Genomic DNA, 23,677 nt, shown 5'->3' on the forward strand with positions numbered 1-23,677 from the left:
TCTGCAACACAAGGAAATTTGAGACAAAGTATGCTAATGTCTTCGTTGTATGTTGCATTAATGCAAAGAGAAGTGATCAAAAGATAGAAACTATAAGGATAGTCTTTTGAAAACAAAAGGAAATAATATAGGCTTACTACCTTCTTTTACCATGGTAACAGGACTGCAAAAAGGGAGGCACAAAGGCCTCTAGCATAGAAAGGCAGACTAGTCCTAAGATACCTTGGAGGCATGTCAAATGCATTTGTGGGAGACCCTTTTCAATGCAACTACATTCCTTCTTACACGGCCTGACTGATGTATCCACACAGACTAGGCATCCAATGCCTTGCACCATAAGATCTTCATCAGATAACTAGAGATAGATTATGTGCCACAGCCTCTCAATGACCTTAAAATTCATTAACGTATTTATACACGTGCATATATCACGCTTTACTTAATTAGTTGCCTTCTTAGCTAGGCCCCTTACAAAGTAACTTTCACTTAGTTTAACTAGTGTCTTATCTTTTCCCATTCTTTGTGATAGAGATAACTTTGACTTATCTCATTGGTCTCATAAACCCTAATTAAGCCAGAAAAATGGCTCAGTATGTGTTTTTTGTAAAGAATATTTTTATTGATAGCAAACAACTTTAAAACTACTCCAGGGTATGTAAATGGTTGCACCCCTCATGGATGATTTATCATTAATAAATCAACAAGTAAAGTCCTGTCAACATCCCTGAGCGACATCTAATCTGCAGTACTCAAGGGACCCATGGTAGCCTTCTTGATCAAGGACAATACACTTTGACACCATCTCCTATTCAAATGAGCAACTTGCAATAGGGTAGGACATCCAAAAACCTGGCAGATTTAAAAGCCAGGCAGCACTCATACCCTAGTGAACAATGAGACTCCAACTTCCAATGTCCTGTATTGAGACAACAAAAGATCACAAGGATAATTCATTGCCTGGTAGGGCACATTTGCACCCCATTACCTTTTATACAAAATTCAGCAGCTCTCAAAATGATGTGATATGGCCTCTCAAGTCAGTTAACACAAAAAGCTAGCAGGGAGCGATTGGGACTTGCCTCCATCAAACCTACCAAAAGGTAACACACTATCATGGAATGAAAGAGAGAATTTGTAGCCCAAAAGAAGAGGGCTTGCTATGGTGATTTCAGGACAGGAAAAGCGATAACATCTCTTATACTTGCACTGTCTGTGAGTAGCATCACTAGTCTGTCAATGCCTATACCCTGCCACAGAGAATGTGCATATTATGTAACCTTATCAACCACCACAGAAGAAATGAGCAGAGAGGTTTTCGAGCAAAAATGCACAATACCATTCCAGCCGTGGGAGGCATGCCATACTCCAAGGCAGTCAAGAAGTCCTCATCTAACTCAACTTGATATGCATCCTCGTCATCTTCAACATTTGCATTGTTGCCACGGGCACTGGCCTTCTCTGCAGCTAAAGCGACGTACTCATTGTGTGCTCTCACTTGCATTTCTAGCCGTTTTCTCTGATACCAAGAAAAACCCACTCGATCTTTAGCCCACATAACAAGATATAAGACCGAAGCAAGAGGGTCATAAAGCTTCCAATGTAGCATAGCTCCCAATGAAGCTACGGAAATAGAAGCTCATAGAGACATGAATGACAGTTCATAAAAGCTCAGAACATGCTGTATGCAAACCTGATCAACAGGATCAGTCAGTTCTGAAAAAGCGTTTGCAATTTCTCTTCCGTAAATATAAAGCTCAAATCTCTCTGTAAAACCTTGAAGGCTGCTTCTTGGACAGTTAAACACGGTTAGTATTCTACCAATTATATCACTGAAGCCAAATGTGTGCATATTTACCTTGGTCATTCATAAAATATGAAGTCATACGCGCACAACTAGATCTATCCCGTTGGCAGGCCATTGCCCATGTGCCTATCATACCACACTGCCCAGAAGACTGAATTTGAACCCCGACAACTTCATACATACATCCATACATTCATACATACTCACATTTATGCATGCATGCATGTGTACATACCTACATATATACATACACACATACATAAATACATGCAGGCCCTTGCACAGGTGCCTACACCACATTGCCCACAAGACTCTGAGTTCAAACTACATCCATACATACACACACATGTATGCATGCATGCATGTGTACATACCTACATATACATAAGTGCATGCATACATCCATTCATCCATGCATGCATACTAAATGTACATATGTATGTACCCGTGCATGTGTGTGTGTGTGTGTGTGTGTGTGTGTGAGAGAGAGAGAGAGAGAGAGAAAGAGAGAGAGAGAGAGAGAGAGAACTAGAGCTGTAGTTTAGAACAGGCATGTACATATGTATGTACCCGTGCATGTGTGTGTGTGTGTGTGTGTGAGAGAGAGAGAGAGAGAGACAGAGAGAGAGAGAGAGAACTAGAGCTGTAGTTTAGAACAGGCACACCTTTTGTGTGGTTTAGCAAGAGGAGAAACTTCAATGGGATAATCAATGACAAAAGTTGGTTGGGTCAATGTCCTCTCAACATGTGCCTCGAACACCTAGCTTGCATAGTGCGATCAGAAAACGGTTCTGTCTTGTAATGCATTGAAAATCCGATATGATTAGGGAGACAAAATTGTGCCAACCTCATTAAGGACTTGGCCAATAGAGCTGCACGAATGGACCTTGTTACTGAATTTTTGCAACTCATCATGCTCAGAAAGCGCTGACAGAGCAGCCGACTTTGCATCATCCAGATTACCACTCATTCTACTGAAATCTACACCCGTAGCCTCCAGCACTAGCTCAAGCATGCTGGCCCTTCTCCATGGTCTCTTCAAAGATATATCAGTTCCCTGAATGACAAAACATCATGCTCAAAGAGCATTAAAAGCAAGCTACAAAGCTCCAAGGGAACTTACAAGTTACTACCTCTATTCTCTAAAGATGAAGCTCAAGTCATCATCTTGAGCAAGTCTACAAAGACACAACCAGATGACAGCATCCATTAGTCCTTACCTGATAATTAATGTCTTCACTACCCTTGCAGTCTAGCGCACAAGAAGTGATAAGCTCCTCTGCCATGTCCATCATATCATTATAGTCTGCATATGCCTGGTAGATCTGGAATAGAGTAGCGAGAAAGAAGACTAGAATGCTTAAGAACTTGGTATCAGAACCCTTCTCTGCCGGAAAGCAGTTATAAGAGTGGGTACCTCTATACTCGTAAACTCGGGGTTGTGCCGGGTGGAGATCCCTTCATTGCGAAAGATGCGGCCTATTTCATACACTTTCTCGAAACCTCCAACCTTGTATAGCAACACATTTTAGTAAGACTGCTAATATGATGTGTATTGCAAGTCTTTTGAATCCAATGATAGTCTAGTGAGCTTACCACCATCCTCTTCAAGTGGAGCTCTGTTGCAATCCGCAAGTATAAATTTCTGTGCAAAGCATTATGATGTGTCACAAAAGGTCTTGCTTCTGCTCCTCCGGCTGCTCCCTAAATTCAAATAACAGATGAATTGACGAATTTAAAAAAAACCAAAAAAAAAAAAACTTTCAAAGTCTACTTATGTTTCTTCCTTTCATAACCCACATAGCAGCACCATGACTCAACCCAACCCTTCGCATTCCCTGCTCACCTGCTCCCCTCTCCCTTGTTGCATGCCCCTACATGCTTCTCCCCTCTCTGTTTGCTCTTTATCACGACACCCCCCCCTCTCCCCTTCACCAAGCCGCTCTTATCGAGTACAGACACACATTCTGATATCCAGTTCCTTGAAAATGGAAATATCCAGACAGAATTTGACAAGGCCACCTTGGTGGAGAGGGTCCTGCAATTCAGCCCCATCTTGACACCCAGCACACATGCGTTCTTCGCTTGATGGTGACATGGATTCTCACCAGTTCATTTCCCAGGCCTCCCCAGAGAACACCATGGGCTTCTCCCACTGATTGGGCACCCTTTGTGACATGTACTTGAGATCCCTTGGATGATGGCAGAACCTGAGCTGCTAGTCTCCCGTTCCTGTGCTTATCTCTTCTCCGGAGAATGTTCAGTAGCACCTCGACCCCCGTTTTGGATGGTTCACTCTGCATGCAAAACATCAAGTCCTTAGACCTCCTGGCCAACGTTTCGTCTGCCACTAGTTGCATAACTTAGCGTACACTTGTCCTCAGCCATGCCACCCCACTCAAAAAACACTCGGCGCAGGCCCATCGGTCACTGTGTGCCAGCATGTGAAACCCCTTGGCGCTCGCCAAAGACCACTGCCCCCACCATCCACACCCTCAACATGGGTGGTGTCTGTCGTAAGTGGCAGCAGCAGCAGCAGCAGCAGCAAGCTCCCCTCAAGCCAAGTGGAAGGAGACATCTGCGTCATAGTCACCAAAAATGGGAACGGAAATGTTTGAGGAATGAAAACGGGGAAACGAGTTTTTAGGGGTGAAAACAGCCATTTCCTGTGACAATATCACTTGGGAAACGAGAAACGGCCATGGAAACGGATGGGGTCTGGAAACAGAGAAACGTGTTTCTAGGGCTCGAAATGGTCATTTCCTGTGACTATGGTCCGCATCACACCCACAATGGAGGCGCACCCACCACAAGGGGTGTGCCTCCCCAAGAGCGAGACCTGAGGTGACCGTTCGTACCCCGATTGGTTAAGAGAATTTATCTCCAGATCAGCCCTGAAAGTATCCCAAGGATTTGGTAGGCCACCAGCCGCTCTTGCCAGCCCAAATGTGGCCCACAGCATCGTCTTTCCCTCGGCTCAGGATGTGGTCCCACCTTCACAGGCCTCCCATTCAGCTTCCGTTGAGGAAAGGACCCTCCCGCCACCCAAATGGAAACCCATCTTGCTCCCCTCTCCTTGTAGATTCTGTTGGTGTTGGACTCACACACTCACACACAGAATCCTGCAAATTAGGGTTAGGTGCAGGAAGAAGAAGCTCACACAGAAATGAGAGAGAGAGAGAGAGAGAGAGAGAGAGAGTTGTATTAACATCTACTAGAGGCCGAACGCGACCTATGAGACAAATCAATGTACAACTGTCGATGTCCTCTAGATGTTCAGAAAAAAAGGACAAAATGAACATGAAATAAACTATGAAAGTACTGAGCTAGTGGGGGGGTGTGATGGATGGAGCACTACTGCTAGAGGCTCAGTATGCAACCTATATGCGTAGGGTATACAAGAATGCAATGCAGATCTGTCTAGCTCCAACCAGTACCATAATGGGGGTGTAATATGTGATACATAGGCGATGGCGAGGCAAAAATCCATCGGAGCATGATCTCCGGTGTGAGTGTAAGTGAGCGAGCCGCTCCTGGATATGGTGCTGATGTCGAGCTTGTATCTCTGTGATCTCCCTTTGATGTAGTCTGGGAGTCTGGTAGCTTGGTGCTCTCGGTCTCCGTCTAGCTCGGAGGTCCGCAGCACGCTGAAGTGTAACCCCCTTCTCGGAGAGAGAGAGCCAAAAGTGTAGTAGCCACAAAATGCAAGTCAACCCTTGCATGTGTCACATCCATATAATGTGGAAGTACAAAATATTATATGGATAGAGTGTCCTTTCACACTTGATATCCAAGGGGAAAAACCACATGGGAAAAAGTGTCCTTGGTGAAGCCCTGTTCACACATAGCACTACCATAAGTGAGCATATGTCTACAAATCCCCCCTGTAGTGAAAGTGTGAACCTGTACAAGGTAGCAGATCACTCTCTGTATGAGTGTAAGCCCAAAGCTTTGCGGAAAGCTTCAAACTTTTCTCGAGGTAAAGCCTTTGTGAATAGATCTGCAACATTATCCTGTGTAGGGCTGTAAGACAAACTGATCTCCCCTGCATGTAACCTCTCTCTGACGTAGTGATAATGAATCTCAATGTGCTTGGTACGTGCATGAAATACGGGATTTCATGCCATGGCACTCTAGCTATCAGTGAGAATGGTGGTGGGTGTCTGTTGACACTTACGAAGATCAGCCAATAATCTCCTCAACCATACACAATCTACTATAGCTGTGAAGACTGCCCTGTACTTAGCCTCACAACAAGTAGATGCGGCAACAGTGGGTTCATTTTGCTCAACCAAGATATGCATGAACTGCCAAGGAAAAAACAATTCCCACTGGTGGATTGCCTGGTATCATAATCACCAACCCACTCTGAATCACTGTATGCATAAAGCTGCAAGCTGCCCCCCCGGGATAGAACAAACCAAGATTCAAGGTACCCTGAAGATAACGAAAAATGCGTTTGACTGCTTGCCAATGCTTTCTGCCTGGGCTGTGCATGAATTTGCTCAACAAAGACACCCCAAAAGATATGTCAAGCCTCGTGTTACACAAGTAAATGAGACATCCCAATGCATAGTCACAAGGAACGGGGGACGGTAACGGGGGACGGGGACGGGGACGGGGACGGGGGACGGCCATAAGTAGGGAACGGGGACGGGGGAGGGAACGGCACTCAAAAAATACTTTTTTTTTAAGTTTTTCCACCCTCAGGTAACTACGCAGGCACCGGCTAACTCTACTTTGTGAGTCCCCCATATATGAGGAGAAGGCATTTATGAGTAGCACGGGTCACCTGATAGGTCCCGGTTTAAACACCGGATGGTGGCCGATTGTGGCCAGATAGCATGAGACGATTCTGGAGAAGGTTGGCACATTGCCAACCAGGCTACATGCATATGCGGTGAGTTATTATACACCTACTGCATATGGGCTGTAAATTTTGGGTCCGTTGCGGCGCGCAGTTTCACACCAGCCTACTTGGGGGAAGGTGCGGAGGGGGACGTGAGCCCCTCTCTGCAGGCCGTTTACGCTAAACTCCATGTTTGTAGCCTTGCAGCCTTATTCTTACATAGATATTAGATAGGCAAGAGAGAGGCAAGGGCAAGTGAGAGAGAAAGAGGCAAGGGCCAAGCCTCAAGGGCCAAGGCCGAAGGCCCCAAAGCTCAAGCCTAAATGCCAAACCTCAAGGCAAGAGAGTGGCAAGGGCCAAGGCAAAAAACGGTAGGCGCAACGGCAAAAAAAGGCGAGCAACAGCTCTCTGCCGTCCCCGACCGGCGTCCCCGTCCCTACGTCGTCCCCGTCGCCGTTCCCTGTGAGAAACGTGCCGTGGGGGACGTCCGTCCGTCCCCGTTGCTAATCCGTCCCGAATCGCCGTCCCCGCGTTCCAAGCTGCCATCCCCTCCGTCCCCTGTGATTATGTCCCACTGCCTGGCTGTAAATGCCGGCCTCAAAAGGCTCTCCAATATCATGCATAGTAAGCCGTACACCTGGTTCTACTGGAGTAGAAACGGGCTTACATTCATCCATGTGAAGCCCTTTTTAGCAAACGTTTTATGTACTTAGTTTGCTGCATAACAATGCCATCATCTGTATGCATAAACTGTATGCCGAGATAGTAGTGTAAAGGTCCCAAATCTGACATATCAAATTCAGCTTTCAAATCAGCTTTGAAATCTAAAATTTGTGCTTTGCTAGTCCCTATAATAAGCATGTTATCTACATCCAAGATGACTGAGAATATCGGCACCGGTTTTCTTCACATACAATGTGCTTTCAGCTGGACTATTCACATAACCTTGGCTAGTTAGATGAGCATGTATTTTATCATACCAAGCTCTTGGAGCTTGCTTTAACCCATACAATGCTTTGTGTAGCCTGCATACTTTATGTTCCTCACCAGGAACTACAAAACCAATGGGCTGATTTACATATACTTCCTCTTGTAAATCCCCATTTACGAATGTAGTTTTGATGTCCAATTGATGCACTTTCCATCCTTTATGTGCAGCCAATGCAATCACTGATCTTATCGTAGTCATTCTCGAAGTAGGAGCAAAAGTCTCCTCATAATCTATTTCCTTTTTCTCGGAGTCGCCTTAGCCACAAGTCTTGCTTTGTACCTGTCAATAGTACCATCAGACTTCATTTTGACTTTGTACACCCACTTTGTTCCAATGACATGCTTGCCTTTCGGCAAGTCCACAAGATCCCAAGTATTGTTCTTCATGATAGAAGAGATTTCATCTTGCATAGCTTGCACCCAGTGCTCATTCTCATGTGCTTCTTCATAAGAAGAAGTCTCTTCTGAATCAAAGAGACCACCCATGGCTAATGCAGACTCCCCATGATGCATATTCAATGCATGGCTGGAACTAGCCCTTGTTCTACCTGTGAGTGGAGCTGTAAGTTTGCTTTCTTGCAAAGTTTTCAGCAACCATCTTGGCACCGACTTGGCTATGTCTATGGTTGTTTGCCCTTCCCTGACAAGATCTTCTACTTCTTCCATAGAAGGGGGCTGAATGGTTGGCTGTTCCACATGTTCTACATGAGGATTTTCTTGTGTAGGGGCTAGCTGAACTGAATCCCCCCTAATTGCAATGGGTAGTAGTCCATCAAACATGTCATGTATGCCTCTATCATTACTTTTATACAAGTTGTACATGGGCTGTACTGAATTTGCAGCAAAAACCACATCTCTACTGACAAAAATCCTGCGTGTTGTTGGATTATAAAGACGGTATCCTTTGCTCTCATTGCTGTAGCCCACAAAAATGCACTTCATTGCTTTATCATCTAGCTTTGTTCGGAGTTGTTCTGGCACATGTGCATATGCCAAACACCCAAATGTACGCATATAATCCACTTTTGGCTTTCGGCTATACCAAGCCTCAAATGGTGCTATGGTTTTCAAAGCTGTTGTTGGACACCTGTTCAACACGTAAGTTGCAGTGTGCACACATTATAGCTTCCATCCAAAAATTGTGAGGCAACTTTTTTGCTTTCACCATGCATCTTGCCATCTCCATGAGAGATCTATTTTTCCCCTCAGCTACACCATTCTGCTGCGGTGTATAAGGCACAGTACACTGGTGTTTAATGCCCTTTTGAAGCATATAATCCTTAAATGCATTTGACATGTATTCTCCACCTCTATCTGAGCGGAGTGTTTGGACTTTACATCCACACATATTTTCAGCCATTGCTACAAAGTGTCGAAAGCATGTAAACACCTCTACTTTCGCTTTCAAGGGGTAAACCCAAGTAAACCTGGAGTAGTCATCAATGAATGTGACGAAATAAAGATGCCCCCCTATGGATGGTGTCCTCATTGGACCACATACATCATTGTGTATGAGCTGTAATTTACTTTCAGCTCTAACAGCTCCATCCTTGGGGAATGGTTTTCGATGCATCTTTCCCAAAATACACCCCTCACATACATGTCTTGTTGGAGACTCAAGAGGCAGCATATTATCAACCATATGATGCTTCTGCAAAAGCATCAAACTCCGAAAATTTACATGCCCAAAACGAGCATGCCATAGCTCTACATCATGCATAGCAGGAGTGTGGACAGCCACTGTATTTGCATCATAAGTACGCTTGTCATAGCTATCCAGCTTATACAAGCCTTTGTATCATGTTCCAGAAGTGACTATTTCATAACCCTTTGATGGGTCTTTTACGAAACACTTCCCATCTTTAAATTCAACCTTTAAACCTTGGTCGTTTATGGCTGAGACAGAGAGCAGATTTTTCCTTATCCCTAGAACATACAACACATTTTTCATACATATATTGGCACCATTGGCTGCAATAAGTATGACATTGCCAATTCCCTTTACTGGATATGTGGTATGATCTGCACATGATATAATGCGGCCATTTGAAGCATAAACCAATTGCTGAAATACATCTTTGCATGAAGTGATGTGGCTCGAAGCACCACTATCAAAATACCATGATACATCCTATCTGTCAGATGCAATGCAAGACATATCATTGTTTGAAGCACTTGGTGTGTCACTAGTGCATGTGACCAAAAAAGTGTACTCTTCCTGAATTACATTAGCTGATTGATGTGCTTTGTCATCAGAAGAGTCTGCTACTGCATTGCCTGCGTCTTTCTTTTTCTCTTTTGCAATCCGCTTTCTACATTCATTGATGTAGTGTCCAGGCATATGGCAGTAGTGACATGTGCCCTTCTTTTTAGGCTTGTTTGCATCCCCTTTGTCAGACTTTTCACCACCAGAAGAGGGCTGTCCATGACCAGCCTTACTAGACTGTTGTCCCCCATGCCTAAAGCTCTTTGCTTTACCCTTATCCTTGGCTGTAAATGCCTTGTCTCCACCATGGTTGCTAGATAAGTTTGCTCTTGTTTGCTCTTCTTGCAAGAGTAAACCCACCAGCTCTTCAAAAGTTACGAGATCACCACCTCCTCTCATAGAGAGGTTGAGAGAGGTGTGAAAGCCCAAGTAGGAAGGTGGTAAAGAATGAAGAGTATTGGTGACTAGCTGTCTGTCTGGGATAACCTATCAATGTTGAGCAACTGTTCCTGCAAATCTTTCACTTTGGTGAGATGATCTGCCATGGAGTCACCCTCATCCATAGAAAGAAGATCCAATTGCCTCTTCAAGTAGGCAACTCTTGCCTCGTTGCATACCTAATACATTGCTTCCAATGTATCCCATGCAAGCTTCGATGTCTTGCAAGACCGAATGAGTGGAATAATAGTCCTTTTCACTGAAAGGGCTATCAAGGACATGACATGTGCACCCCTAGAGTCCCATCTCTTTTGCTCGTGTGGGAGCAGGTTCTACCTCAAGAGCTCTTTGGGCACCTCCCCTTTGAGGCGTTGCTCGCTGTATGGTAAGTGGGCGTGTGTCATCACCACATACAATGCCCCAAAGCCCTTTCACTACCAGCAAATTACGGATCATGAAACTCCAGAGGGAGTAGTTTGATCCATCCAACTTGTCCTCCTGGGTGAGCACACCAAATACATCTGTAGCATTTTGAGCCATGTCAATAAAATACACCTGCAAGCAAACCAAGCACCAATGTGCACTGCCAGGCAACCAAATGTCCTATGCAAATTTTTGCTTGCAACCTGAAGCAAGTATAAACCTACACCAAATTATCCAATTACACACAATGTGTATACATATGCAACAAATCACCATTTTAATCCCCAATTACATGCTCCAATCTGAAAAGCCCCGATTTTTATGCACTGCAATTGCTTCAATGTGCAGTCACTTGCCCAATTTTCACAAAAGCCCCACATTGTTACAATTGAAAGAGGCTCAATTTGTTGAATTTGACCTCAATTTGAAAAACCCCCAAATTCTAAGCAAAGCAGCATGTTCAATTTTTTGGCAATTCTGCAACAATTACTATCCATGCAATTCTGCCTCCTGCAATTTTCCATGCAAAGGGGGGATTTTTCCCAAACCCCCAAAATTTTGTTGAACCAGCACTAGAATGGCTGCAAATATTTGTTATTTCTTGTTTTTTTTTTTTGAAATAAAAGTACCTTTGGCTGAGATGACCAGGTACGGACGAGCAGGTGTCAGACGAGCAAGTACAAGTACAGACGGTGGGTGACAGAGCAGGAGGTACAAGCGAGCAGGCACAGAGGGGCAAGCGCCAGACAACAGAACTGTACGCCGGACGACGCGGCCGGAACCGCGCGCATTGGACGGAGGGCCCTGTGAGCACAGATGGAGCAGCGCAGCCAATGGGCGAGGCGTTGGTGGAGCTGCCCGCACTAGGTCCGCCGCGATCGGAGGCGGAATGTGGCTGCAGTAGTGAAGCGATGGGCAGTAGCAACGCCAGATTGGGAGGGCAAGCCGAGCGGCGGCAGATCCCTCAGCACTAGCGCCGCCGGCTGAGAGGCGAACGTGGGCGTCGACGGAGCTAACGGACGGATTGTACCAAGGCCGACGGACGGACGGACGGACTGTTCCAAAGCCGCCGGACGGACTGTTTTCTGCCGGAAATCCTCTAGCGACGGAAAGAAGACAGCTACAGCGTCGGAATTCTGATCGGCCAGGACTGAACTTCCAGAGGGAGCTCTGATACCAATTGTTGGTGTTGGACTCTCTCACACACACACACACACAAAATCCTGCAAATTAGGGTTAGGTGCAGGAAGAAGCTCATAGAAATGAGAGGGAGAGAGGGAGAGAGAGAGAGAGAGCCAAAAGTGTGGTAGCCACAAAATGCAAGTCAACCCTTGCATAGGAGGTGCTTGACCATCAAAAATTTGGCAGGAAAAGAAAGCCTCATTAATGCAGGGCTGCTAGGACCAGCAGTGACATGCCTTGGGCAGATAGCCTAGGTTGGGCGCACGCTTTGTGGGTAGCAGACAGGCACACATGAGCAGCATGCAGCTTCAAGTGGGCAGCAGGGTGAAGGTGACTGGTCGGCGGGCAGCCATTTCTGCAGCCCAACAGCAAGCTGACCACACGTCCTGCTGTAGGGGACCTATGTAAGGGGCCCATCAACCTCATTTCCAATCTTCAGCATTGCAGCAGCCACTACCTCCAACACTGTATTGCAGCCCAGCAATTCAGCCCATGACCAGCATTCATTTAAGGAACAGCCTCACCGTGACTTGGGTTGTGCCCAGGTGCTTCTAATAGATCTTTCACCTCAGCCTTGGCCACATTTTGGCATGCTTGTACATAGAGTTTTTGCTCCCAGAGTAATGCAATGCAGTGGTAGAACTAGGTATCCGTTTTTGCAAATGTCATCTCTAAGTCTTCCATTGCTATCTTCTCTCTGTTTTCCACTTTCAAAAGAGATCTAGCCAATGCAGGAGTGGCAAAAGACCAAAAAGACCAACATGAGGTAATGTACCACATCATGGCAAGGAGAATCTCCTTGACCACCACCATGCAGCCAACCAAGGATGAACGAGGTGTGATCCAATGCCTGAACTGTGAATATTAGGCTATCTGCTGCTTTGCTGATACATCCACTCCCGAAGGGCAACCAAGATATTGGACCGGAATGCCCCTGATGGTCCACTCAGTACCTACCCAGCTCCCAAGGCTGGTAGCTGAGCCTTGGTCATCCAGACTCCACAGGACACATCCCAATTAATCCTCCTGCCCAAGGCAAACACGAGATCTAAATGGCCACTGCAAATTTCCACATGCTATCACAATACTTAGCTGTATCAGTGTTTTTACATTTTATCAACTTTTCAAGACAAATATAAACATGTTGTTGTATCCTCACACAATCAACAACTAGAAAAGGTGAAGAAAATACCTGGAGCACAGGAGTTTCAACTTCAATAAAGCCTTTCTCTTCCACAAGTCTTCGTATTTTAGATAGTATCTACAGCATATGCCAGTTAAAGATTAGAACACATGACCTATTATTTTAACAAAAAGTTTTATGCAACATTTCAAGTGACTATCTTGCACATACAAGGGTGGATGTAGTGCAATAAATTAAATAGATTGTTGAGACACATCTCACTTCTTTCCGGAAACTAGCCAGCACCAGGAGCATACAAGCAGATTATGTTAACCTTCGAGCCCCCTCAGTTAGTGCTCTAACATGAACCCATCTACAAAGCAATCATCTTGAGCCATAGTCCTCCATGTTTTCCGTTCAACGCTCTATAGGCCTAAGGTTCAAACTATGTAACCACTTGAAGTACAAACACGGTATGTAACATGAGGAACCATGAGTATATTAATTTACATGAAATGATTTCTTTGAGATGTTGCAACTTGAAATAATAAAGTTGGAAATTCAGATGCAAGAGATTACATCTTAGTTATATGCACTTTGGGACACATATACGCACATGAGTGCATATTTAAACTTCACATACACCTACATACATAAATACACAAATACGCTTACATAAATACATACAAGTATGTACATATAAAAACATGTATACACGTATGTACATACACACACACGCATACATAAATAACACACAAGCATACTCATACATGCATACAAACATACAGTTTGTATGTATGTATGCATGTGTCACATGCACCTATGCACTGAGGTGCTATGTGACACACTAGCTCATCATCAGTGCTACATTTGTACATCAATAGAACCACTTTAGGGATTATTTATCGTATGCCATGACCCCATTGTGAGCCCTAGAGCACGGACATGTCAAGCACATCTACATAGGTCATATCTGAAGCCCTAGGTGTCAGTATGTGTCACTTAACCCACTTGGAGAACAAATCATTTAGGTCGTCTTAGGATAGATGCATGGAGCAAGCATGTAGGTATCATAGGCTTTAAGCTAGCCTTATGGCCAGCCATAGGTGGGCTCTGTCAGAATGCACAGCGGAAATGAAGGCAACTGCAGTAGAGAGCAATACACAGATGAAAGAGAAAGAGAAGCTTGTGTAACTCTGCCATATACACCAATAAAATCCCGGAAAAATACACGAAGGAGTGTGGGGGCAATAAAATGGCCCCTGGCTGCTGGTCGGCCAGCCCAGAATCAGCCAACAGCAGCTCTAGTAACCCACGACCAGCAGATGTCCAGTAGGGCAGAAGAGAAGCAGTCAGCCAGCACTGATAAAAAGGGTTGGGCAGCACCACATCAATCGGGCATCACAGATACAGTCGGCCAGTCATCTGGAGGCAGCCAACAGCCCATACACAGCTCCAGAAAAATAGGGAAAAAATACGGGGAGTGAGGAAAATGGGAAGACACTAAATACGGGTGGGCACACCCACAACAAAGCACCTGACATAGTGTCCAGACAGGAGATGACTTCTAACACCCCCTCTCGGCTCATGTCTGTGAAATCAACCCCAGTGAGCTGGAGTGCCGCCTGAGCGTAGCCTGAGGTAGAGACTTCGTGAAGAGGTCCACCACATTGTCCTCCGTGGAACAATAAAGAAGCAAGATGTCACCATCCAAGATCTTCCCACGAACAAAGTGATATTATATCTGTATGTGCTTGGTCCGGGCATGGAAGACCGGGTTCCGAGCAACAGCGATACAGCTCTGGTTATCGCACTGGATGACCGTGGGCTCCTTCTGTGGAAACCCAATCTCGCCAAGCAACCTCCACAGCCACACAACCTCGCAAGCAGCAACACAAGCAGCCTGGTACTCTGCCTTTGTCGACGACAAGGCAATAGTTGGCTGCCTCTTGTTGCTCCATGAAACCGCTCCTGAGCCGAGGGAAAAACTATAGCCTGATGTGAATCTCCTCGTGTCTGGATCTCCTCCCCAATCTGAGTCACTCCATTCTTGGAGTCGAACTCATTCCTTCGTGTCACCTCTAGCGGTGTAGAGGAGTTCGAGATCCTTCGTACCTTTTGCAGATACCACAAGATCCACAATCCTGCGTCCCAATGAGACTTTAACGACGTCTGCATGAATGAGCTCAACAGCCCCACAGGAAAGCTCAAGTCCAATCTGGTGTTCAGCAACCAGATTAATGAACCAACCAGCTTCCGGTACAAAGAGGCATCAACAGGCTCACAAGGATCATTCACTATAAGCTTCGTGTTCGGGTCCATCGGCAACATGATAGGCTTACAGTTCTCCATCCCAAAGGCCTCAAGCAACTCATGAACATACCACTGTTGAGAGACAAAAAACCCCCTCTCGGTCTGCCAGATCTCCAATCCCAAGAAGAAGAGGAGTAGGCCTAAATCGGTCATCTCAAACTCCTTTGACAAGGCAGCCTTCGTTACTGCAATGTGCTCCATATGACCGCCAGTGAGAATGAGGTCAGCCACATAAAGGATGATCAATGTGACCATGCCGCGTTCACGAGGGAGATATAGGTTAGGATCAACAACCGATCTCTGAAATCTAGTCCGTAGAAAGAAGAAATCAATCTTCTAATTCCAAGCCCTGGGAGCCCGCTTAAGACCATACAAGACCTTCCGCAACCTATAAACCATTCCCTTTGATCCTGGAACCTCAAAGCCCGGAGGCTGCTCAATATACACCTCCTCCTGCACGTCACCATTAAGGAACGCAGATTTCACATCCATCTGAAATACGGGCCACCGTTGAGAAGAAGCAAGGGCAAGAACGGTCCGAATCGTGGCCATCGTCGCTATTGGTGCAAAGGTATCCTCATATTCGATGCCTAGCCGATAAGCGTAACCCTTAGCCACAAGTCTGGCTTTGTGTTTCTCCACTGACCCATCTAACGTATACTTGGTCTTAAAGACCCACTTGACACCAATGACAGACCGTTTTGACGGCCTCGGAACCAACTCCGAAGTGTTATTCTTCTCTATGGCATCCAGTTCCACCTGCATGGCTTTCCTCCAAGTATCCTGTGCAAGGACTTCCTTGACGGAAGTGGGCTCTTTGTCCCGCATGATACAAGACATTAAAGCATAGTTTACATGTAAAAGCTCCGCTGAATGACTTTTGTCACGAACTCTATGTGATCTTCGAGGTCCGTCCTCTGTGGTCCATTCGAAGGGAAGCTCCATAACACCTAATTCCCGAAGGATGTCAACCAACCACCTGGGTACTCGAACAGAACGCAGAGCCTCCTGCGGGCGAGGGCTCATCTCCAGTTGCGGGCTCAACCTCCTCAACTGACTGAGGCTGTCCAGCTGAAACAATCGACTGGGAATCATCATCAGAATCATCAAGGTCTCCAAGAAGTGGTGGCTCATCAACAATGGAAACTGGAACATGCTCATCAAAAACCACATCCCTACTAACGATGACCTCGTTCCTTTCTGGATCATACAACCTGTATCCCTTGAAAAGAGAGTTATATCCCACAAATACAAGCTTTTGGGACTTTGAGTCGAGCTTCCCCCTCTGCTTTTTTGGAATGTGAACATATGCATCACTCCCAAACAAACGGAAATGGGAGACATCTGGTTTCCTGCCAAAATACGCCTCAAAGGGAGTCATGTTTGGTACTGATGTCGTTGGAGAACGGTTGAGGATATGGACAGCCGTAGCCACAACCTCTCACCAAAGTGAACGAGGAAGATCACAATGCTCCAGCATCGTCCTCACCATCTCCACCACAGTCCTGTTCTTATGCTCAACTACTCCATTCTCAGATGGCAAACCTGTATTGGCCAACTCCCGCTTGATGCCATGTTCCACACAAAACCAAACGAATGCATTGGAAGAAAACTCTCCTCCTTTGTCAACCCTAAGAGTCTTTATCTACAAGCCAAACTCTTTCTCCACCATCACATGCCACTCCTTGAACCGACCAAAAGCTCGGTCCTCCTGTGAAAGAAAATAAACCCAAGTGAATCTGCTACAATCATCAACAAGCACCATGAAATACAGAGAACCTCCCAAGGATGGCATCTGCATAGGTAGGTCCACACAAGTCAATGTGTACCAACTCCAAAGGTTTCGAAGCCCGCCTCGAAGCTTGCTTCGGAAAAGATTCCATGTGCTGCTTACCACGAATGCAAGAACTACAGCGTCTCTCCCTGTTGCCAACATCTGGCAAGCCAACCACCATCTAGTCCCAGAAAGCTCACCGTAGCGCATCCACATTCAAGTGGCCAAACCGAAAGTGATACAAATCACCAATCTAAGAACTTGTCAAAGAGGAGAGTGCGGAGAGTTTGTACATACCATTCTCCACTCCACCTTTCCAAACAACCTGGCCAGTCTCGCGGTCCCATAGAGCAACAGAATGCTCCTCAAACTCCACTCGGAAGCCAATCTTGCACACCTCATGCACTGACAACATATGAAAACCAAGTGCGGGGACGTAAAGAACACGAGAGGAATGCTTCCCCCCTCTGCCATCAAGAATGATCTCCATCCGGTCCTCACTGTGAATCGGTATGGTGGAATTGTCGTCAATGAAAATGTGACCTGACTGCCGTTTCAGATCCTGAAAGAAGTCACAGAAAGAAGTCATGTCCTTGGAAGCACCACTATAAAGAATCCATTCCCGAGTATCCTTGGCGGTGAAGCCAAATGTCTCCTCGCTCGAAGAAGATGAAGCATCGGTGTTCAACATCTCCAAGTGCACAAAGGCCGGAGTCTTTGCAGCTAAAGCTGAAGAATCAGCACTCTTCCCAGTCCGCTTGGGACACTTTCTCCAATAGTGGCCTTTCTCGCCACAATCATTACAGGTCCTCTCGACCTTCAGTTTCTCTCGGTTTGAATCGGACTTCAGCTCAAAAGACTTCTCCGAGACGTCCCTTTGCTCTTCTTTGTTACGGCCTTTCGACCGTTAGCCAATCAAGGCCTCAACACCTCCGCCTTGTGGAGGGTTCGTGAATCGCTCTTCTTGGTCCAAGACCATGGGCACAAGCTCCTCCCATGTGATGGTGCTAAGCCTGCCACCACTGGTGATCAAAGAGTAAAATGCTAAGTACTGAGAAAGCAAGTGTGACAACAACGTTATGGCCATATCCTCTGATGATATCTCTTTCCTGGCCTCAAGAACCTCCTACTGAAGAGCCTGCAACTTGTTGATGTGCTCCCACATCGTCGACGACTTTGCAGGATTCATCACCCGCATCTGAACTTCCAAGGAGATCCTCTTCATGGGTGATACCCTGTTAAAGAGCGAAGCCAAATGTTGCCAAATCCCTCTGGACAGCGTCATATGCTTTATATGATTGATCACATGTGGTGTGCAATTGAGGAAGATGAAAGAACGGACTCGGGCATTAACACGATCCCATAACTAGGCCTATGCCTCCCGTTCCTTCCGTATAGAGGGTAACTCCCCATCTTCCAACTCCAGCCATGGAACCCCAACAACAATGAAATCAACCAAGTCATAGGACTCCAAATCAAATTCCATCATTACCTTCCATATGCCGTAGTTGTTCCCGTCCAACTGTCGGTCTACCAGGAACGTGAGGAGTGTCGGGATCTTCACGTGCTTCTCAGCCATCTCAAGAGTTCACAAAGTCTTGTGAAGGGAGGGTGGGTGGGAAAAAAGAAGAAGAAGAGGCTACAAATAGAATGCAAGGTGGCTGTCCAATGGTGATGGCCGCCTTCTACCCGATCTCCAAGTCCCGTATAGCCCAAACACTCTCCAATCAGCACCTCAATCAGCAAACCCTCGACGTCCCACTGTCTCCAAGCTTTGAGCCACTTGGGGCTTTGATACCATGTCAAAATGCACAGCGGAAATGAAGACAACTGTTGTAGAAAGCAATACACAGATGAAAGAGAGAGAGAAGCTTGTGTAACTCTACTATATACACCAATACAATCCCGGAAAAATACACGAAGGAGTGTGCGGGCAACCTAGAATCAGCCGACAACAGCTCTGGTAGCCCACGACCAGCAGATGTCCAATCGGCCAGAAGAGAAGCAGTCGACTAGCACTGAGAAAAGGGTCAGGCATCACAGATACAATCGGCAGTCATCTAGGGGCAACCGACAGCCCATACACAGCTCCAGAAAAATAGGGAAAAAATACGGAGAGTGAGGAAAAATGGGAAGACACTAAATACGGGCGGGCACACCCACAACAGAGGCCCTGAGTCCTGACATAGTGTACAGACAAGAGATGACTGCTAACAGGCTCCCATAAAGGATCACAAAAGGGGCCAGCCATGAGCCCTTGGCATAGTGGCCAGCCCTTGGCACAGCATAAATGTCATTTTCAGCAAGTCGTGGGCATTTGTCAACAGGCCGACAGTATGCACAGCAGCTGACAGCATGTAGGGTGGTCATATATAAGGCGCCCCTCAGTCCATCCAAAAATTATCTCATTCTTACAGAGTTCAGCAGTGAAACAAAGCAATTTCAATGTCTGCTTGATTGTGCATACACCTTTAAGCAGAGCACTCCAGTGTGCTTCAGTCCCAGGCACCCAGAAGTCATCTTCAGCATTCAGCATTCAGCCATCAGTCCTGCATTCCCTCAGCAGATGGGTGTGCATATTGGCTTCCAAAGTGGCTTCCAAAGTGGCTTCTAAGTTGTCTACATGCCGTATGATGGTTCAGCCAACGTTTGGTCTACTTCGTACTTGCATTTGGCATTTCACAGTCAACCATCATCAATAAGTTTCTTGGTTAAGTCTGCATTGTAAGTAGTTCTCCAAAATAATAAAAGTAAATGCTCCTGCTTGTAGCAGGGGGGCCTTAAGTGGGTAGTTGGGACCTAATCTCGTGTCGACTCTCCATCTTCTCTCTCTACCGCTCTATCTCCTTGTTCAAGAATTAAAGTGGATTGCTTAAACTCACTCCAACATAAAGGTATGAAGAAGGCCTTGCTATGTATTGCACAATCATGCCGGTTGCATGTTACATTGGTATCAAAGCTTCTAGTTGTGACCCAGCTTAGGTACCTAAAGTGAGAGCATCCTATGGATGGTAAAACTAAGATCGGGAAAAACCACCCAGCCGTCTACCATCTCGGGAGAAGAAAAAGAAAGCTTCAAAGAAGACACCGCTGAAAAAAATAGTGTCAAAAAAGACTACCAAAGAAGAAACAACGCTTCCACAACGCAAAGATTTCATCCAAGAGCTGATGGAGCAAACAGACCGCTAAAGAGCACGGTCCCATGGAATTTGAACACATGCTTCTCCTGATGGAGAAACAAAGATGCCAGGAACTTGCTGAAGAACGGAAGGCCAAGGAAGCCAAACGGAAGGTTGAAGAAGACTAGCGCCGTGCAAAACTCGTGGCTCTGGAACATCAACACAGGCTAGATCCGGAAGCCATGCAACTCCAGCATCAGTAGACATTGACCCTTATAGGCCAGTCTGATAGCAGCACTTCCCCAACTTGCACCTAGCCTCAATTCCTCCACCACCATCATCCGTGCTCAACCAAACTTTAGTAAGTATGATGGTAAGTGTGATCCTTCTGCAATTACTCAATTCATTCATTAGTTTATTGCATATTTTCCATTGGCTAAGATTTCAAATCCACAAGACAAAGTCCACCTAGCGGCACATCTCACTGGGTAGCTGGTGGCAGCATTGATCGAGCCTTCATGTAGATCCGGCTACAGGGGCACCAAATTATGTATGAGACACCTCTATGTCTAATCTCAAAACCAGATTCCTTCCATCCCTATACATGACCAATCTTGAGGACGAGTTTTACCGACTATCCCAAAATGGGTCACTCGTATTGACGTACTCCAACAAAGTCATCACCATGACATAGGGAAATCCGAGGAAGAAAAGTTAAAGCAACTCCTCGGGGGATTGGATTCTAACATCCAGTTTACCGTACGGAATTCCAAGCCTCAATCTTATGAACATGCTTTGACTCTCGCTCAGAATCAGGAGATGATGTTGGACAAAGGCAAGCCCAAGCAAGACTAGTCAAGCTCCAAACCCCAACTGCAGTAGCAGTCATCATCCCAGCAAGACACGCAAGCATAGAACAGCAAGGATAGTAAGAAAGAGTCTCCAAGAAACTCAGACAGCTCAGAAGAAGGCCAAGGAGGGCATAATAGGAGGTTATCTCTAGCCAGAAGAGAAAAGCGGTACCAAGCAAAGAACCGATGTTTTTTCTGCCATCATGAGGGGCATAGTAAGAGGGATTGTACCAAGTGGCAAGCTAAGAAGGTCGTTGTGGATAGTTAGAGTTAGCAGAGCAGGAGCTATGGAGGCTTAAACAAATACATGGTGATAAGTGTAGTAAAGAGAGAGTGATGTGACAAACTGAACGAGAGAGGCACAGTGATTGCGCGACTCAAAGATACTTTGATTAATGATGTTAAAAGTTTCAGCAAATCTGCGTGCGCATATTGGATCCCGAAGTGGCTTCTAAGTTGTCTACACGCCGTATGATGGTTCAACTGCGTTTGGTCTACCTCGTCCTTGCGTTTGGCATTCCATAGTCAACCGTCGTCACTAAGTTTCTTGGTAAAGTCTTCATTGTAAGAAGTTCTCCAAAGTAATAAAAGCAAATACTCATGCTTGTGGTAGTTTGGACCCACTCTGGTGTCAACTCTTCTCTCTACAGCTACGGCGTGTGAGTATGTACGTATGCATGTATGGAGTATGTATATATGTATATATGTATGCATAAAGTCTGCAGTATGCAATATGAATGTATGTAGGTCTGTAGTATGTATACATGTGTGCAGTATGTATGTATATATGTGTGTATGTATGTATGTATGTATACATACTCCATACATGCACGCAAGCACGATACACTTATCGGTTAATCATCACATATAAAAGAAAATTATAGAGGAGCCCAACTCTTCAAAGTAAGTGAAATACCTGTGCTCTTGCACGGAAAATGTTTGCTACTTCAAGATTCATAATCATGTCCAAGTACCTAGAAACAAAAAACTCCCTAATGTAAGTGGCTAGGAGAGACTTCAAGCAGATCAACTAAGTTGATAGGAATAAAACTAAGAGAACAAAAAATCCTTAAAATTTTAGCAAAATATGCAAGAAGTTTTGATCCTGCCTACTCATGTTCCCATTACAATCTCAACTAAATTCTACTTGCTCAGCTCTATAACCGCCGCTTATGTAACCCTATCATTTTGACACACAGAGTTTGCAGCTTTATTAGAGAAGCATTAGTACAAATCTCACTAACTCCTTAGGATACTGTACTTGTATTTGCAAGAGTTTATCATGTTTCATCACATTGATGTTTTCTTACTGCAACAAGCTATCTCAATATATAAAAAGATCATCTCTCGCACCAAAGAATCAACATTAGATCTACCACTTGAACTATTAAGACATGGAACAGACCCTGACTTTACCGCTGGCGATATCTCTTCTCAATATCAGTAAGCCCGTGCCATTTGTCAGGTAAAGGTAGGAGCGACTTTGTAAGAATGGAAAACTCCTTTACCTTCACAGAAAGCTCTCCTGAAGCCACAAGAAAGCAGCTCACTAGTGAGGCATGCAAATCCATGATCAAAGTGCAACAATACTGCCTGCAAACAGCTCAAAAATGAAAAGGGAAATGCAAAATTTATCGATTTATTGCATGATCATGTTCCTCATATGAGCACAAAAAGATCTTCCTCCACAATGATGACAAGCATGAAGCCTTTTCTTTTATAAAGTGAATGTAAGGTCATCTAGTGGAAGCGGTTCATCCTTGACAATGTTTTTTGTAGCTCTGAATCCTTTCAACAGTTACTTATGCACCTAAACTTAAAGAGATAAATTCACACAAAATGATGTCTAGCATAGGTTGTTCCCTGAAATAAAAGCCCTCAAGTTGTCCCCCTTAGCTACAGATTACTGGACAGCATCTGGGGCTGAATCTGCTGCTGAGGGTCTAGAGAAGCGGGGATGAACCCCTTATACTCTGTGTGAGGAGTCCGCATTGGTCACCATGTCTATACTGCAACTCAACCACAACCCAACCATACAATATTTGAAAACCAACACCCAAATTTTTTTCACAGGAGAAAATATTTTAGCCTAAAAGTTGTTTTCTAGGACTTTCTCTTGTAAGCAGTAAGAGACAAGCTTCCATTCATCTGAGTGGAAATGGTTCACTCCTTGAGATCTTAATAGTAGAGCTTGATTGAACAGATGATTGCAGAAAATATAGTAGAGCTAAGACTCTTATAACGCCCGTTGGTTTCACAATCCAAGATGCCCCAATTGATAAATGGAAAGGCTGATCCAGATTATCATAGCACGTGATGAAGAGAGAAAAAAAATGCCAAGTTGCTTTTGAGAAGCATGCGGGGATGGCCAGCACCTGCCAACATTGCTTTGTCATATTTGTTTTCTAAAGAGCTGTTGAGCAGGGATGAGACTAGAGTGGTCTGTGCCAGTATCAGTGATGGGAAATGAAGCAAAATAATATGTCGCCACCAAAAGCAAAACCCAAGTTCACAGTGGGAAAACAAGATGTGAACACTGCTTCATCTTGATCGGATATTCAAGTGGTTGCTTCAACAAAAGCCCCTTTGAAAGCTTTTAGCGTAC

General features: G+C 45.3%; 1 protein-coding gene across 4 annotated transcripts in view; it reads right to left on the reverse strand.

The window, feature by feature from the left end:
• Positions 1–652: 652 nt before the first annotated feature.
• The window catches only part of LOC147630138 (lysine--tRNA ligase, chloroplastic/mitochondrial-like), a 66,813-nt gene continuing 43,788 nt past the window's right edge, over positions 653–23,677 (reverse strand). For 3 of the 4 annotated variants that reach the window (XM_086811755.1, XM_086811756.1, XM_086811758.1), the window contains 11 exons: positions 22,489–22,597; positions 21,989–22,046; positions 13,085–13,153; positions 3,401–3,508; positions 3,222–3,314; positions 3,025–3,129; positions 2,652–2,861; positions 2,470–2,564; positions 1,691–1,781; positions 1,337–1,516; positions 653–1,247 (listed from right to left, as the gene is read on the reverse strand). In XM_086811755.1, coding sequence (XP_086667881.1) covers positions 1,158–1,247; positions 1,337–1,516; positions 1,691–1,781; positions 2,470–2,564; positions 2,652–2,861; positions 3,025–3,129; positions 3,222–3,314; positions 3,401–3,508; positions 13,085–13,153; positions 21,989–22,046; positions 22,489–22,597 — 1,208 coding nt within the window. In that variant the 3' untranslated portion in view covers positions 653–1,157. Of the gene's footprint in view, positions 1,248–1,336; positions 1,517–1,690; positions 1,782–1,918; positions 1,944–2,469; positions 2,565–2,651; positions 2,862–3,024; positions 3,130–3,221; positions 3,315–3,400; positions 3,509–13,084; positions 13,154–21,988; positions 22,047–22,488; positions 22,598–23,677 lie in introns of those variants that run through there. The other variant, XM_086811757.1, reaches the window with a different exon arrangement.

This window comes from Cibotium barometz, chromosome 17, assembly GCF_041138505.1.
Source record: "Cibotium barometz isolate CiBa-2024 chromosome 17, ASM4113850v1, whole genome shotgun sequence".
Taxonomy (NCBI): Eukaryota; Viridiplantae; Streptophyta; class Polypodiopsida; order Cyatheales; family Cibotiaceae; genus Cibotium; species Cibotium barometz.